The sequence below is a fragment of the Halichoerus grypus genome, chromosome 6, assembly GCF_964656455.1.
Source record: "Halichoerus grypus chromosome 6, mHalGry1.hap1.1, whole genome shotgun sequence".
In the NCBI taxonomy this organism is placed as follows: domain Eukaryota; kingdom Metazoa; phylum Chordata; class Mammalia; order Carnivora; family Phocidae; genus Halichoerus; species Halichoerus grypus.
The window spans coordinates 36,951,602-36,968,586 of NC_135717.1; the positions used below are offsets into that span (position 1 = coordinate 36,951,602).

The 16,985-nt window shown below is 55.4% G+C and overlaps 1 protein-coding gene across 1 annotated transcript in view; it reads right to left on the reverse strand.

The window, feature by feature from the left end:
- Positions 1-5,835: 5,835 nt before the first annotated feature.
- C6H16orf96 (chromosome 6 C16orf96 homolog) overlaps positions 5,836-16,985 on the reverse strand; it is a 48,309-nt gene continuing 37,159 nt past the window's right edge. Inside the window, exons 12-17 of the mRNA XM_036091122.2 lie at positions 16,393-16,455; positions 13,645-13,737; positions 12,511-12,691; positions 12,281-12,383; positions 7,282-7,362; positions 5,836-6,561 (exon numbers count right to left, since the gene is read on the reverse strand). Coding sequence (XP_035947015.1) covers positions 6,344-6,561; positions 7,282-7,362; positions 12,281-12,383; positions 12,511-12,691; positions 13,645-13,737; positions 16,393-16,455 — 739 coding nt within the window. The 3' untranslated portion in view covers positions 5,836-6,343. The remainder of the gene's footprint in view (positions 6,562-7,281; positions 7,363-12,280; positions 12,384-12,510; positions 12,692-13,644; positions 13,738-16,392; positions 16,456-16,985) is intronic.

Below are 16,985 nucleotides of genomic sequence, written 5' to 3' on the forward strand. Positions count from 1 at the left end.
GGCTAACAACTGCCTTCCCGTCTGCTTGAGTCTCACACAGGACCTTTCTTTGTGTCTTAGGGTCCCAATGGCTGGCTACAGGCTGGACTCTGCAGGCCCAACCTTCAATAGACATGCCGACTAGGGCAGGGCCCTCCCCCTGGGGAGGTGCACATAGCCGACCTCTGTGCAGAGCCAGTGGGGGCTTGTGACAGGAACAGGACGAGCCCAGGGCAGAGTCCAACCTGCAGCTCAAACCTTTGGTCACTAAGGAGACTGGCAACCTAGGAGCGATAGGATCCTGGGCTGTTCTGGAGCTGGGCTGGGGCAGACACCTGCTTGCACCCCAAGGGAGAAGCCAGGGGTGCCCCACTCTGCGCACCCACCCCCCCGGCAGCTGCCCTTGCTGGGAAAGGGGCTTCCTGGGGCAGCCTCAGCCTTGTACCTCTTGTGAGGGGCTGGGTTTTGGGGAAGGAGGGAGGCCAAGGTCTCTGCCCAACCTTCAGTACAGGCGGACCTCACTCTCTAACTTAGGATCACTTGTCCGGCGCCCACCCGGCACCTTGGTCTTCTGCGGATGACACCTGGGTTGGAGAGTTTCTTCTATTTCAGAAAGTCTCCTGCTTGACTGACGTCTCTGCGCTCCCCACTGGCGGTCCTGCCCTTGCTTCCAGGGATGGGGCTGGGTCTTCTGATGAGGATGCTCCTGTGTTGGGTGTTCTCCGAGCCACTACCTGGCTTCAGCTTTGTCTCCGCCCTGCTGGACCCTGGACAGGCTCGGGACGACTCTGCTCTCTGGCTGTTACTGAAGACTGACTGCTGGGCCCGGCTCCAGCTGTTGTTTCTGTCCTGGAATCGTGTCCTCACCTTGAACCACGCCCCCTCCCCCGCTTCCAGCAGCCTTCCTGGCCTTCCTCCCGGAGAACGACAGCTCTGTGAGGAGTTCTTGTGGAGAGGGGAGGGAGGGAGGGGCGGGGCAGGGTGAGGGTGAGGGTGTCTTGAGCCTCCTGAATCTTCACCACAGCCTTCTGATGGGAGAAAATGCGCAGATAACTGCCACACAGCCCCCCTCGAGCGGCAGGAGAGCTGCAGAGGCAAGTATGTGTTTGTGGGTTCTCAGCTCTGTAGGGGTGCGTGTGCCTGGGTTGTCCCAGTGAGCAGATGACTGGGTGGTGTGTGTGTGTGAGAGACGAGACCGTGCACCATCGAGAATTTGCACTCCTGGAGGCAGAGGCTCAACCCCAGGCAGGCCAGCGGGGCGCCTGTAAATAAGCCAGTCTTGCTACTCAGAGTTTTGTTAGATGGAGGACCTCAAGCTCCACGTTGAGAGGTGTCCCTACACAACATCTCTACTGAGTGCTGATCTGTTGGAGGTGAGGTGCACTTCTGTGTCTGGGGGTCGCCATGGGCTGGCCTGGAGGCCTCAGGTGGTCACATCAGGCTGGAAAGGACTTGAGGTTCCTGTAGGTCCTGGGTTTCCAGCCTGGGCACTGTGGATATTTGGAGCTGGATTACTGTCTGCCATGGGGTGTCATGTGCTCTGGGATACTGGCCAGCATCCTGGCCCCCACCCCCTACATGCCAGTAGCATCCCCCAGTTGTGACAACCGGAAGTATCTGTAGACGTGCAAAATGTCCCCTAAACCCAGGTTCCCATAGTTGGCTGCACAGCAGAGCCTCCGGGGAGCTCCGTAAAAAGACAAGCCACAGACTCCTAGATCCCATGGCATCAGAGTCCCAGGGGAGAAGCCCTGACAGTATTATTTTAAACGTTCCACAGGATATTGGTTGATCAACTTCAGAATAAAAACCACTTAATCATATACCTTGAAAGGGTGAACTTTAGAGAACGCCAACTGTATGTCAGAACTGTTACTCGAACAACTCCCAGGTGTTTGTGAGGCAGGAGCCGGGCACTCGTGCCTCCCAGTGACCGGGAGCCACCAGACTCATGACCCCAAACTTGTAGGGCATAAGGGTCCTCTGGGTGCTTGAGGCAACTGCTCTGGAGGAGGGCCCAGGAACCTGATTTTTCATCAGTGCCCCAAGCAAGGAGGGGGCAGAGAGCAGGGCCAGAGCTGGGGCTGGGGACTCCCCTAACTTCCCAGCAAATGCAGAGGCCCTGTCAGGTGTGCTGGGAGCTCTTGGTCTGAGATGCTCAGACCAGGGGAAAGGCTGCAAAAGCAGGCCAGACAAACTTGAGGGGGAGGCAGAGCTGGGAACAGAGAACCTGGAACCTTCCTCAACTTCCCTAAGGCTGGAAGCTCAGACGCAAGGCTGAAGGAGTCAGGAACCATCTATTACACATTAGGGTGTAAAATGGCTGGAAAGCAAAGGTGCTGGTGCATGAACGGAAGGGAAGAGACAGCCATCCTCGGCTGTCCTCGATCTCAGCGCCTCCTGGGAGCTACCCCAGCAGCACACACGGGAAACTGGCCTTGTTACTTCAAAGCACAGTCTCTTCTGGGCATGGTCACCCCCTACCTGCCTGCCGGACTTGAGCTCAAATGACCGTTTGCAAAGTTCTGCTCTAAACACCATTTGCATCCGTGACATTGCTTGAAAGGACGATTTGAGCTCTCATTTCTGAAGACTGGACGTGGCAGCATGTGGGATGAAGGTCTGGCTTCCCCAGGTGACAGGCAGTGGGTGTGTCTTTCCAGTCTGCCGTTAAAACACCTGAGCGTGCTAACTTAGGGGTTTGCAAACGCCTAGTGCCCTGACATATGCTGCTGGGCTTGCATCATGTTCCATGTCTTTCTGAATGGTCTGCCAACACTTTAAAATGAGAGTTTGCACGAAAAGCCTCACTTCTGGCTCACCTTGGACATTTGTAACAGCTGGCCCAGGTTCCTGCAAGGCCGCAGCTGGCTGAAGCGGACCGTCGCAGTGGGGACACAGCCAGCCTGCCCCTAGTCAGCCAGGCCACTCCACTGGCCACATACGTGTGTGTCCAGTTCCTGTCTCCAAGTCGGTCGGAATCTGGAGGGACCTTGTTTTTCACCAGGAAGAGCTTCACAAGTGAAAGGCCTGCTCCGTAGGTTGGAGGGGGGCAGCTGGTGGATGAATGGAGACTCTTAAAACGCTTTCTGCGGGCAGGCAGGGCTCCCCTTCAGACAGCTTTCAAAAGAGAAGGGCTTGTTCTCCAAGATTCTCTTGGATGAAGTGGACACTCCCAGGGCCGCTAAGGATTCCCAGGGTCTTTGGAGGGCTCTCTGAGAACACATTGTGGCCGGCAGCAGAAAACCACGCTGTCCCCAAGGCCGGCCCCCAAACCCGGCAGTGGGCGGGGCCACCATGGCTCTGGAAGTCTCTGAGGGGCTTTTATAGCAGGACTCATCTGAGGACAGATGCGAGCTTTGAGTCTGGTTACTTCCCAGCGTCAGTGTTGGGGAGGCTGCCTGGGCTGGACAAAAGGAGGTCTTTTGAAGCAAGGCTATTTCCAATTCCAGCATTTGGAAGGGTCTCTGGTTGCTTAGCCACAGCTTCTGTTTGGGCAATTTATGTGTTTCAGATGCGCCTCAGAATAACTCCACTCTTTTAGGGGTGGGGGGCACTGGGTCCCCTCGGACCCATTCCCAGGATGGCCAAGGCCGTGTCACCGGCACAGCCCGAGGTGCTGGGAGCCTGCTGGCCAACTTCTGCTCTTCCCAAGGCCATTTCTCCTGGGGAACAAGAGCTGCACATGCTGGTGGGGTGGTTTCCTGTGGATCCTGCTGAAGCCATGAGCCAGGCAGATCTGGGACGGTTGGTCACCTTACCCCCTGTCCAGCCTGACACTGCTGCTGCATCACAGGCCAGGAGCCATGTCCCCCTGGCAAAGGAGGAGGTTGGACCCAGGACCTTCTGAAATTCCCACTCTGCGGACCCCATCCTGGTTCTGTCTGCTCCCCAAGCACATTTCCCTGCTGGGAGAGGGTGGGCTACCTTCCTGAGGCACCTGCCTGGGGGTCGGTGCAGCACCTCCCTCCCAGCTTCCTGCAGACCCCACCCTCTGGGGCTGGAATCTGGAGGGGCAAGGATTCTGCCTGCAGCTCCCATCTGGGACCAGGCCAAAGGCCAGCTTGTTCCCCCACAACTTCTATGGGGAACAGGACTGTTGTCTTCTGACACTGCTCCTGGCTGGCTGCTGGTGGTTTTCCCCACCTTCCTAAACTCTGAGGAGCCTGTCCTAATGCAAATGGTTACACAGTCACCTACCTGGGCCTCACTCCTCAATGCCTGGGCTGCAGGAACCAACCCGATTGGCTGGATTCCCTTTGTAAAACTGAAAAATGGCTGGGAAGGCAGCTTTGAGGGGCGACTGGGGATGGATAGGAGGGTCTGAAAATCGAGCCTGGATGTGTGTGGGTGCCCAAGGGTCAGGGCTGCAGGGGACAAGCCTGACATGGGATTCTTCGCCTGAGCCCAGGCCACACCTCCCTTTCCTGCCGTGGGAGGCGGTGGAAGGAAGTTGGGGCCCTCATACCCATGTACAGCACCCAAGGAGGACAGCTACTGGCCAGGGGCTGGAGAGCTGAGGCCTCCCTGAGCAAACCTGGGCAGCTCACACCACCACCCCTGTCCTCAGAACACAGGGCTAAGGCACCTCGGGACACTTTGCCATGGTGGAAAATGTAGCAGAGGCAAGAATGTTTGCTGTTGATTCTCTACTGGGACTCAGCCATGGTGGTTCTGGCTGGTGGCTCTGGGAGGCTGACCCTGGGGTCGGGGCCTGAGTAGGGACCAGCAGGTCCACTCATCCACGTGGGGCAGACAAGGCCACCCTCTAAAGAGGGCACCAGGCCAGTCACCCTCATCCACAGTCAAAAAGTGAAAGATTTTATTCTGGGGAGAAGTTGCCAAAAATACTCATCTGTGATATGGGGGTGGGTGCGGGGTCCAGGACTGCACCAGCCAGCGCTCCCTAAGGCATCTTGAACAGGTAAGTCGCCTGGGTTAGGAAAAGCTTGGCCTCATTTAGACACAGTCCTTGGAGAAAGAAAAGAGAAGTCAGGGTCTGGGAGTGGTCACCGATGAGGAACTGGGGAAAGCGCCAGGGGACCATTAGGAAGGGGGTAGGCACGCAGTGTTCCTGAACTCTGATGGCCGCCAGGCTGGGCATCCTCCTCCATGCCAGCTCCCTGGCTCCCCCCTTGGCGGACCCCTGGGCAACTCACCCCCCTCCAACTCCCTTACCCACCTGGCAGTCCCAGGGGCCTCTAGTGGATGTTACGGGGGGTGGGGGGGCCGCTGGGGGGGGGAGTCATGTCCCAAAACCAAGCAGAGGGAAATTTTTTGGACTTTGTGTAATGTGTAGACATGTCAGAAGTTCAAAAAGCATAGAGGACACAACCAGACAGAGCCAGGGAATGGAGAGGAAGAGGGAGAGAAGTTGACAGGGAGAAGGAGGAACAAGCTGCCTAAGGGGAAGAAATCAAGCCATGCATGCCTGGTGGCAGCTGCCCACTAAATGGCCATATCAGGACATTATGACCTCCTGGTCTGCTCTTTATTCCACCAAGTGCACAGGCAGTTAGCACGGGAACCAGAAGGACATCAAACAGGCGTGCGGGATTCCAGCCCTCAGTGGGAGAGAGCAGTCCCGGAATATTCCAGGGCTGCTGCTCCAAGTTCCTCATGGATTGGCCAAAAAAGTAAATATAAACAATCAGGTTTTAAAAATATCCAATTCATAACCGTAATTACTGGTGGGAATAATCAACATGAAATAAAAAAAAAAAAAGGATGCACACAGTAAAATGTGGTTCCCGTGAGAAAATTGGTCTTGTTAGAAACAATGGCCCCCAAAGAAAACGTCCGTGGGCAGTAGCTGTAACTGGAACTGATTCTGATAGAGTCATTTCAGCAAAATAAAAAGGAAAGTGATTTTATTTATTTTTTTTTTTTAAAGATTTTATTTATTTGAGAGAGAGAGAATGAGAGAGAACACATGAGAGGGGGGAGGGTCAGAGGGAGAAGCAGACTCCCTGCCGAGCAGGGAGCCCGATGTGGGACTCGATCCAGGGACTCCAGGATCATGACCTGAGCCGAAGGCAGTCGCTTAACCAACTGAGCCACCCAGGCGCCCGAAAGTGATTGTTTTTAAAAGCATGTTAGCTGTTGTATTGAAAACTGGTCAAGGAATTATATTGGCTTAGTGAAAAATTCAATCTATAAAGCTATGTGCTCCAGGAAGCGTAGGATAAGAAGGATTGTGTTGTATTTATATGCATGAGTTAAACTAGCCCCTGGGTCAAAATGATTCCCTTATGGAGGCCCCTCCCCCACGTCCAGGGCCCCTGCACCCTCCTCAGGCCAGGCTCAGGGCCCAGTCTCTGTGGGCAGGGGGAGAGGACAGGCGGTAGGGGCGCGGACGCAGGGCTCACAGATTGGTGGGCTCCTCGGAGGGCTGCATGCTGGCTCGGGACTCGAGGCGCAGAGCCCTTGAGTGCCGGGCGGGCCCTGGGGCCTGCTGGGGGTCCCGCCCGGATGGCGTCAGTTGGGGGAGCAGTGGCAGGGGCGGCAGCGATGGAGGCCGAGCTGGTGTCGTAGGCGGGGGGCCTGAGGCAGCCGAGCGCACGCTGGCGTGAGGGTGCAGGGCTGGGAGGGGCAGGAAAGTTGGTGATGTGTCCCAGGAACATGCCCGGGGCGGGGGGGGGGGGGGGGGGCTGGCCGGATGGGGTCATACCCACTAAGGAGCCGAGAAGCTACCAGACTGGAAGTGGTTTCCCACGGCTCACCCAGTCCCAGGCACCCTAAACTTCCCGGGGGTGGGTGACCCCAGACAAATGACACCAGAAACGGACGCTGAACCCGACATGGACCTGGAGTCCAGGATCCGGGCGGGGGGGGGGGGGGAGGGTTGCTGTGCCCCAGCTCCACAGTCAGCCCGGAGAGCAAGGCTGAGGACACAAGGGAGAAAGTGCTCCCGTAGATACCTGGTGCATGGCGAGAGGACTCCGAGGAGTCCCCCCAGCCTGGCTCATGGGGCCCCAGGCAGAATGAATGGGCTCCTGATCCCATCCCTGCAGCTAGCTAGACACCTGCGGACAGACATCGGGCCTCGACCCCTGGGACTGGCACCCGGGCCAGGAAGCCCCACTGAAGGGTAAACTAGGAGCCCAGGATAGCTGGAGGCCCTGGCTAGGGAGCGGGTGCTGGGTGGGGGCCACTCAAGGGGCCTTCTTGGGCCCTGACATAGAGCAGGTGAGAGACGCATGAGGTGGGGCAGGTCTCAGAGCCCCAGGCTGGGACTGGAAGGCACCAGAGACCCTGCCAGAATCCCAGCTGGGCCAGGGAGTGAGGAGGGCAGGTACTCACGAGGGTAGATGGAACCATAAAAGTTACTCGGGCGTTCACGATCATACAGGTTTCGAGTTGGGGGGTGCGGAATCTTCACAGCTTCGCCAAAAGAAAGGGGAAGAGACAGGACCGGGTGAGGGCTCTTCCAGAGTCCCGCCCCCTCCCAGAGGCCCCGCCCCGTCCCGCAAAGGCCCCTTCACTATTTCCCCAGACCCGCCCCTCCACACACCTGCCGCCCAGCCTTTGCGGAAGACTTCTCCCACCTTCCCGAGTCTAGGGTTTCTCAAGGCATAGATATTCCCATTGAGGCCAGACCGCCACTGTGCCCCCGCCCCCACCTTTCCGTCCCTCATTGTGTGTGTGAATTTTTTTTTTTGAAGTAAAAGTCACATACCACAAAATTAACCATTTATTTATTTAAAGATTTTATTTATTTGACGGAGAGAGAGAGCGCGCGCACAAGCAGGGGGAGCCGCAGAGGGAAAGGGAGAAGCAGGCTCCCCGCTGAGCAGGGAGCCTGATGCGGGGCTCCATCCCAAGACCCCGGGATCATGACCCCAGCCGAAGGCAGACTGAACCACCCAGGTGCCCCACCATTTATTTAAAAAAAATTTTTTTTTTTTATTTTTTAAAGATTTTATTTATTTGAGAGAGAGAGCATGAGAGGGGGGAGGGTCAGAGGGAGAAGCAGACTCCCCGCTGAGCAGGGAGCCCGATGCGGGACTCGATCCTCGGACTCCAGGATCACGACCTGAGCCAAAGGCAGTCGCTTAACCAACTGAGCCACCCAGGCGCCCTCCATCCTTCACTTTTGAACCCAAGGCATCCCTTTCTCCATGTCCAGCCCAGAATCTCCATGACTGGCCACCCAGACCAAAGGCTGCACAAGAAGAGGTGGGACCGTGGGGGTGGGGCAGAGGCTGTGAGAGTGAAGATGCGGGTGAGAACCCAGGCCTGCCCTTCAAGACGAGTTACAGGGGCACCGAGCTCCTTCCCATGAAGGACACCGGATTGTTCCTTCTGCCCGGACACTATGTCCTTCCCTGGGTGTCCTGACAATTCCCACTTCGAATGTCCTTTCTTTAAAGAGTCTTTTAGCTCAAGTGGTCATCCTCTCCCTCACTCCCATGTTTCATCCTACTCACTGAATTATTTATTTAGTTTATATCTTATGGTCCCTCATGGGGTAAAAACTCTAAGGGGGCAATAACTTTATTTTGTCCACGTCGGGTCTCCCCAGTGGTATCTAAAGTACACGTGGAGCCAATAAGGGCTTGGGAATGACCAGCTGAGTGACCAGGGCCTTTCGGCAGCAGGGTCAGCTATACAAATTCCCTTTTAAGGAAGAACTCGCTGTTCAGCCGCAGGAGCAAAGGGAGTCAAGTCTCACCTGTTGGCACCTCAGGGGCTGTTAGCAACTCCGGCCAATGGCGGGAGTGCAGGGGGGTGTTTGTTCAGCTCCCCACGGGGCTGGCCTGGACCTCATCAGATCTGCTTACTATCTGAGGGTCTCTGCTTGCTCCCTCCCTTTCCTCCCCCCTGTCTTTGTAACCCTCCCACCCCAAACCTCTTGCATTCCTAACTCTGTCTCAAGGTCTACATCAACTGCTCCTTGAGTATGAACTAAGAACTAGCTCCAGTGTGCTTCCTGGGTTCTGCGAAGAGCAAATGCCCAGTTGAGGGGTACTCCCTGGCCCCCGCTCTGATCACCAGTTGGCACCTGGATCCCTCCACAGGTCTGAGGCAGGACCGGCCAACCAGCTGACCAGTGAGACTGTCTCACTGCTTCCCTGCCAGGTGAGGGATGTGGGCCCAGGGCACAGGTTCAAAATCGAGACCCAGTGAGGCTTGGAAACCCAGCTCTGACCCAACAGATGCCCTGGACTCGACAGGTCAGAACCCAAACTCGACACCTGACCCGGACACCTGCTCCTCCCAGGCCTCCTCTGCGGCTTGCCCACCTCTGCAGAAGCCAGAACCGAGGAGCTGGGAGGCTCTCAATGGGAGGGGACCCTAAGCTCTGGCAGATGAGAAAGGTTCCCCAGGCCTTCAAGGCAGGCACACAGCATGGGCAGAGCCCAGAGGCGGGAGACAGCTGGGCTCACTGACAGACGGGAAAACAGTTTTGAGATGCTGGAGGGAGGGGCAGACAGGGGACAAGCACCCCCTTCTCCCCCACCCCCCTGCCAGATTGGCCAAGGAGCCTGGACTCGGAGGGCAGTGCCCCTGAGATGTCCCCGTCCTAAACCCTAAAACCTAGGACCCTGAATTATCCAGATGGCCCAATGTAATCGCAAGGCTCTGAAGAGAGAGGCCGGAGGGTCCGAGTCAGAGAAGGGGAGGTGAGGACGGAAGTGAGGTCGGAGCGAGGCCCCTGGCAGGTGGAAACGGGGAGGAAACAGAGTCACCCCTAGAGCCTCAGAAGGAACCGGCCCTGCCAACAGCTTAGTTTTAGCTCTGTAAGACTCATTTCGGACATCTGACCTCCAGAACGAAGATAATAAATTTGGGTTAAGCCCCTTGGTTTGCGGGAATTAGTTACAGCAGCCATAGGAAACTCATAAGGACGGGCTCTGAGCTGGGGAGGGTCCCGGTCGCGGTGTGCATTTTAGGCAGTCCACCCAGAGCTGGTGAGGAGGGCTGAGGCCTGCACCCGCCCCTGCCACATCCTTCTCCGTCCTACCCAAGTCCTGCCTGAACTTAGCCTTCCTTCCACGGCACTTCTCTGAAAGTCCAGCCTGCTGACCACCCGCCTCGGCGCATCCATCCCCCTGCTGCGGGGGCACGGCTCACTGGGGACCAGCCGTTCCCCTGCCCTGGCCTGAGCTCCTGACTCAGTGCAAGCATCCGGAGGGCACAGGCTGCCCAGCTGCCCCTCAGTGTCCCCTGTGGGCCTGGCAAAGGGCTGAGTAAACGGCAGGACATGCTGGATGCTGATGTGAACAGACGAACGCATCAGGGGCCAGGCTGGACCTGGGGCGGGGCTCATGCGGGCTCATTTAGGTTTAGCTTTCGAGCCTGTTTTGGATTAGAATGTTCTTTCAAGTAAATAAATGAGCGATAAGAACAATCTGGTCAAAAGATCTGGCCACAGGCGGGTTTCTGATTGATTTCTAAGCTTTGTTGTCCCCAATCAGGACAAAGCAGTTGAGGTGTTGTGATTCAGGCCTGCTTTGCTGCATGGGTCTCGAGAATGAATGAGCCGTGGGGAGAGAAGCCCCATCCCTCTGGGTGACAGCCCAGGGGAGGTGGGTGGAGAGGGGCCCTGTCTGGTGCCTGAGCAGGAAGAAGGGCCCCTCCACCAAGGGTGCACTTCAGCCAGCAACCCTCAGCTGCCCTTGTGCAATGCCTCAACGGTTTGTTGCCGGAAGAAGGAGGCAGCGCCAGCCTGGCAATAAGTTGGGGCTCATTAAATATTAGCCACCATTGTTATTACCCTGCCTGGTGACCCCTGAGGTTTAACCTAACAGCAGCTGCTGCCGGGGGCTGAGCCTTGTCTGGGACTAGCCATGAATGCCACATGGGCCAGATCCATGCTGGGGGAATGCAGGGTTCGGATGGTGTCCTGCCCTCCTGGGTTGATGGGTGGTCCCCAAAAAGATACATCCCCCAGAACCTATAAATATAACCCTATTTGGAGAAAGGGCCTTCGCAGATGTAATTAAGGATCTTGGGCTCATCCCTAGTTAAGGAGGACAAGTGTCCTTATAGGAGACAGAAGAGAAGACACAGGGGGAAGGCCACGGGAAGACGGAGGCGGAGACTGGAGGGACACAGCCACCAGCCAAGGAACGCGTGGAGCCGCCACAAGCGGGAAAAGGCAGGAAGGAACCTCCCCTAGAGCCCTGGGAGTGAGCACAGCCCTGGGACACCTTGATTTTGGACTTCTAGTCTCCTGAACCGTGAGAAATTCTGCTGTCTCAAGCTCCCCAGTTTGTGGCCATTTGTTGCAGCCGCCCCAGGACACTAACGCGGGCTCTTCTTTCTTTGTCCAGCACCCCCAATTGAACAGTCCCTTTCCTATGCGTCTGGTATTTCATCCTCCAGTCAATAGGACAATGTGGGGTGAAGAAGTATACCATGGGCAGAATTTAACCCTCCAGCCACCTTGGGGCTCCAGGGTCACCCTCACCCCCTGCCATGGGGCAGTGTATGCCTCCCACCCAGGGCAAAACTGAGAATTCCTCTTCCCAGAAGGAGAAAACCCCGAAGGGTGTGCACAGAATGTACCCCTTCTGGTATTGCCAGCCCACTGCTGGAACCAAGGACTGGGGTTCCCAGTAGGAGCCACCTGGAGCGGGAGCCTTGATGCTGCAGCAATCAGAATAACTGATTCCATGTGTCCCCTACTAACCCAACCCTTACCTACCTGGGACACTAAGACACAAGCCTCCAGGGTCTGTCCACATCTCTTCATCATTCCCAACCCCTTCCCAATCTCCACCACAGGTTGACTCACCTTCCTGAGTTCCAACTGTGCCTGGCTTCCAGCTACCACAGGATCTTTGCACCTGCTATGCCCTCCACCTGGACTGCTCTCTTTCCACCTGGCCCCTTTATCCAACTAACCCTTATTCCCTCATCAGAGGCCTCTTCTTGGACTGATGTCCCTCTCACAACTCTCCCATCCCCAGCCCAGCATCCCTCTTTCGTGAGGCCACTGGCACCCGTCCCTAGGCCAGCATCCTTTGTCTCCAGGGTCCTCCCCTCAGGTCAGCTATTCACTGCTATTCCAAACAATGGGGCCTCATCTTCAGGTTATTTGCTCACAGTCTGCTTCTCCCACTGGTGTGGAAACCCTGGGGTGATAGCCCATCTTTCTTTGCTCCCCACCACCTCCCCAGTGCCTGGTGCAGTGCCTGGCATACAGTAGAACCCCATTTCTGCAAGTGACTGTTTGAGGACCCCCCAGTCCAGGACGGGGCCAGCTCTGAGCCCTGCCTGCACCTCTTCATCCTCCCCAGCAAAGCCAGGACATTTAGGACACGGGCTCCCAGGAAGTCCTGACACCTCTCACCTGTCATCTCCTTCTCAACGCTGGTCAAAGGCCGTGCCCCATCCTGGTTGGTCATTCGGCCCTTGTACAGGATCCCGTCCACTCCCAGAATGTCCACCTCAGCCTGTTAGATGGCCCGGACCCCAAGTCAGGGAGTGTCCTCCCCTGCAGCTTGGGTACATGCAGAGGATCAGCAGACAGAGCACGGCCTCCCCGGGGTCACCCACGCCCAGGGTGTATGCCATACTCACAGTGTCATAGTCCAACACCTCGGGGTCCCCATAGGGGTAGAGCGTTGACAAGTCATAGGAGTTGAACTTGAGGTTGGCAAAATTGCCAGGGCCGTCGCCCCAGTCCTTCTGGGACCCCAGCGAATCCAGACTACTGTGCTGGTCTCCAAGGTCCCGGAGCTGCTGTAGCCGCCGCTGTTCCCTGGGGTAAGCAGGTAGGACAGCAGGCGCTGGGAGAACCCTCTGCCCCAGAGCAGCAGCAGGATGGGCCCAAGGGCCCGCCCAGTGGCAAGACAGGACTGGAATTTCTTCCAGCTTGAGTTTGGGGGGTACTTTGGGCTAGCAGGTGGATACGGACAGGCGCAGTCGGGGCAGAGGGGAAAACCAAGTCTTATGCTCCCCCAGACCCAGCCACCCCTGGGGGCCCTGCTCTGGCCCGACAACAGAAGGCTTTTAACCTGTGATCTCAAGAAGGAGTCAGGCATAGGAAGGTGGGGTTGCGGGCCCAGGCCCCCATGGCTCTCGCCTTTATGTGGCTGTGATTGTTGGTCAGCCTTCATTTCCCCACCTGGCCAGAAGTATCTCAGGCCAGGGTGCAGGAAGCACCCACAGAGCATGGGAAGTCAGGAGGTTGAGGGTGGGGCCGGGACCCAGGGAGCCTGCCAGGTGCACTGGGAAACTGCAGGTCAAGGCACCAACTCTGCCACTTACTAGTTGTGACCTTGGGCAGGTGGCTGAAGTTCTCTGAACCTCATTTCCTTCAACTACAAAATGTGGTGAAGATAGAATACACCTCGAAGGGAAGGCTTAAGGATTCGCCGAGGTCGGCTAGGGCAAAGCACTCAGCGCAGTGAGCTGAGACCAGGGCCCTCGCTCACTTCCTCCAGCTGGAGGCGGGCACGTCCATCCTAGCTCACAGGAGTGGTGAGATTTAAATGAGAATCCTTCCCCAACGGTCTCCGCCCATAATAGATGTCCAGTAAATATGCCCATTCCCTTCTGCCAGTGTCCTCTCCCAGGCCATCTGCTGCCCCAGCCACCTCCCCAAACAGCTCCCTTGCAGATGGCTGGCAATGCCCTGGGACTGGACTTGGCGTCTCTGCAGGGCTGCGGGCTCCCGAGGGCTTCTGCGGGGCAGGCCCCCAGCCCACTCACCTCAACTGCTGCTGCTGCAGGTACTCATAGGTGTTGGCGCTGGCTGGCCGCAGCCTCGAAAGCAGGTGGGCTTTGCGGATGGTGATGAGTTGCCTGTTGGAGGACAAGAGTTCAGGGGGAGGCGCAAGTGGCCAGCAGACAGCCCCAGCCTCCCTCCTCCTCCAGGAAGTCCACCCTTAAACCCATCCCTCTCTCTGGAGACGTCCACAGCACAGCCCACTGCGCTCAGGGCCCTAAAGAGCCCCAGTGATCTTTGACAGTCACAAAGAACAACGTTCTGATTATAAAACTAAAAGCCAGAACAGGTAAATCCTAGAAACAGAACACAGATCGGAGATTGCCAGGGGCTGGGGGAGGGGATGGGGAGTGGCCACAAATGGGGCTGGGGTTTCCTTCTGGATAGTTGGTGAAAATGCTCTGGTGCTCGAGTGGTGGTTGCACAATATTGTTGAGGCACTAAATGCCCCTGACCTGCCCAATTTTAAATGGTTGATTTGTGTTGTGTATTTTACCTCCACAAAATATATATATATATACCAGCTCTCTGAGCAGAGGGAACTCTTGTACACGTTGATCTCAGAGGTGGTTATAAAGGTGTATACACGTGTACAAATTCATCAGGTTGCACCATAAACATTTACATACTTTACCATTTTAACCACAATAAAATGTTAAAGTAATATATACTGTCAGCATTTTAAAAAGGACAGAGCACAAATAAACACAAAAAGCTCTATAACCATGTGACAAATATTTTGATATGGGTCCTTCCAGTAATTTTCTGTGTTTACATATTTTTTTTTATTTTTTTTTAAAGATTTTATTTATTTATTAGACAGAGAGAGAGAGAGAGAGAGCACGAGCAGGGGGAGTGGCAGGCAGAGGCAGAGAGAGAAGCAGTCTCCCCGCAGAGCAGGGGGAGCCCGATGTGGGACTCGATCCCAGGATCCTGGGATCATGACCTGAGCCGAAGGCAGTCGCTGAACCAACTGAGCCACCCAGGCGCCCCTACATATTTTTTTTTAAAGATTTTATCTATTTGACAGAGAGAGAGAGACAGCGAGAGAGGGAACACAAGCAGAGGGAGTGGGAGAGGGAGAAGCGGGCTTCCCGCCGAGCAGGGAGCCCGATGCGGGGCTCAATCCCAGGACCCTGGTCATGACCTGAGCCAAAGGCAGACGCTTAACGACTGAGCCACCCAGGCACCCCTGTATTTTTTTTTTTTTAACGAAAATAGGATCATGGGCAACCCCTTTGGGCCCCCTCCCTCCTTGGGAGCTTTATACTATCACTGCTATCGCTCAATAAACCTTGCTAAAAAACAAAACAAAACAAAAATAGGATCACACACAAACTACTTGATTTTCTCATTTAAGTTATTGTGAACCTTTTTCCAGGCCACTAACTAATTCTTCCACGACTGTGCCATCCAATATGGCAACTACGGGACACCGGCGGCTATTTAAATTTACGGTTAAATTTAAATAAATTTAAATAAAATGCAAAATTCCATTTTCAGCTGCATTAGCCCTATGTGGCTGTTGGCTACTGCGTTGGACGGTGTAGCTGCAACCATTTCCACATCTCAGAAGGTTCCATTATACCTCCTTCTACAACATGACTTATATCAGCTGATGTAAATGTACATAACTCATTCACCGCTTCACATTGTTTCCTTTCCTTCTTTTTAAAATATTATAAATAACGCTGCAACTAGGGATCTGTGGCTTTAACCAAAAAATCTGGATATAGGCTCAAAGCCCCTCCATGAGCATGGACTGATGATGTAGGGTGGTGAGCTTCGTGGGTCACGGGGGCCAGGCTAGCATGGGCGCTGCAAGATTCGGGCTCTTAAACCCTATGAGAGTGTTTTTTGGTGGTTCTTCAAAGAGTTAATCGTCAAGGGACCACATGACCCAGCACTCCCACCACCTCCAGGTTTATACCCAAAATAACGGAAAGCGGGTGTTCCAGCCCATCTATGTACATGCATGTTCACAGCAGCACTAATCACAAGAGCTAAAAGATGAATCAACCCAAATGTTCATCAGCGTGTAAGTGGATAAACAAAATGTGGGCGGCTTATATAATGTGATACAATTCAGCCATAAAAAATGGAATGAGGCGCTCACACCTGCCACAGTGTGGATGAACCTTAAGAACATGATGCTCAGTGAAAGAAGCCAGAACCAGGTCACAGGTTGCATGACTTCATTCATATGGAGTGTCCAGAATAGGCAAATCCACAGAGATGGAAAGTTAGTGGTTGTCGGGGGTGGGGGAGACTGCTAATGAGTCTGGGGTTTCCTTTTAGGGAGATGAAAATGCTTTGGAATTAGACGTGATGGTTGCAGATCATCGTGAATGTGCACCAAATGACACTGAACTGTTCACTTTAAAATGGTGTGTGTGTGTGAATTTCACCTAAATAAATAAAAAGTATTAGACTCTAAAAATACATGCAAGGAAGTCCCACAAAGTTCAGCTTTTCCCCAGTTTCCTTCTATCCTTTTGGCTTTTGGAGTTGATCTTGACCCTGGGACACAGCAGGCGCCAGGCAGGGCTGGTGAAGGAGGGGATGCCAAGTGCCCCTGCCCGGGACCGGGAGCAAATGAAATCAAGTGTACGGAATAATGTATACGGACGGACGGACAGATAAATGATGGACCTAGAACCTCCCAGGCGGGTAGGTGGGGGGAATCAAAACAGACCGGGTGGGCGTGGGCGCCCCCTGGCGGCGGTACTCACGGGCCCGTCATCAGCTCCACTGGCCGGTCGCAGGAGATGCATTTCACCCGCTCAAACAGTTTCCTGGAAGACAGCCAGCCGTCAGCTGGTGCACCGTGGGGGAAGGCCTGTCTGTTCCTCAGGGTCAGGACCTCCCTCCACACCCTACTCCCCCGCTGACCTGGCCCAGCTCAGCTCAAGTCGGCTCTGCTGGCCCCTGCTGATCCCTATCCTGTGGCTGCCTGGGGCACAGGTAGGGGATAGTGTGTGTAGTTAATGTTCCTGCCCCAAACACAATGGAGGTCTTTAAAACCAGGGGCCTCTGGAAAGCTACCCTACACAGGGGATATTTGGAGGGATGAGGGGTCATCTGAGGACAGGAGACCTCCTTCCGCACCCCAACATTGAGTCCCTCTGCCTGGGGCTCTATCTGGATGGGGTGGGGGACATGGCAAGAGGGCTCCAGTCCCAGATCCCCAGGCTCCCTGTGAGGCCTTGCATGGCCCCTACCCTCTGTGAGCCTTGGTTTCATTTGTGGCAAGAGGGCTTTGGAGCAGATGGGTTCCTGGAGCCCCTCGACAGCCAAGGCCAGAGCCCCTGGGTGCCCTCAGCTC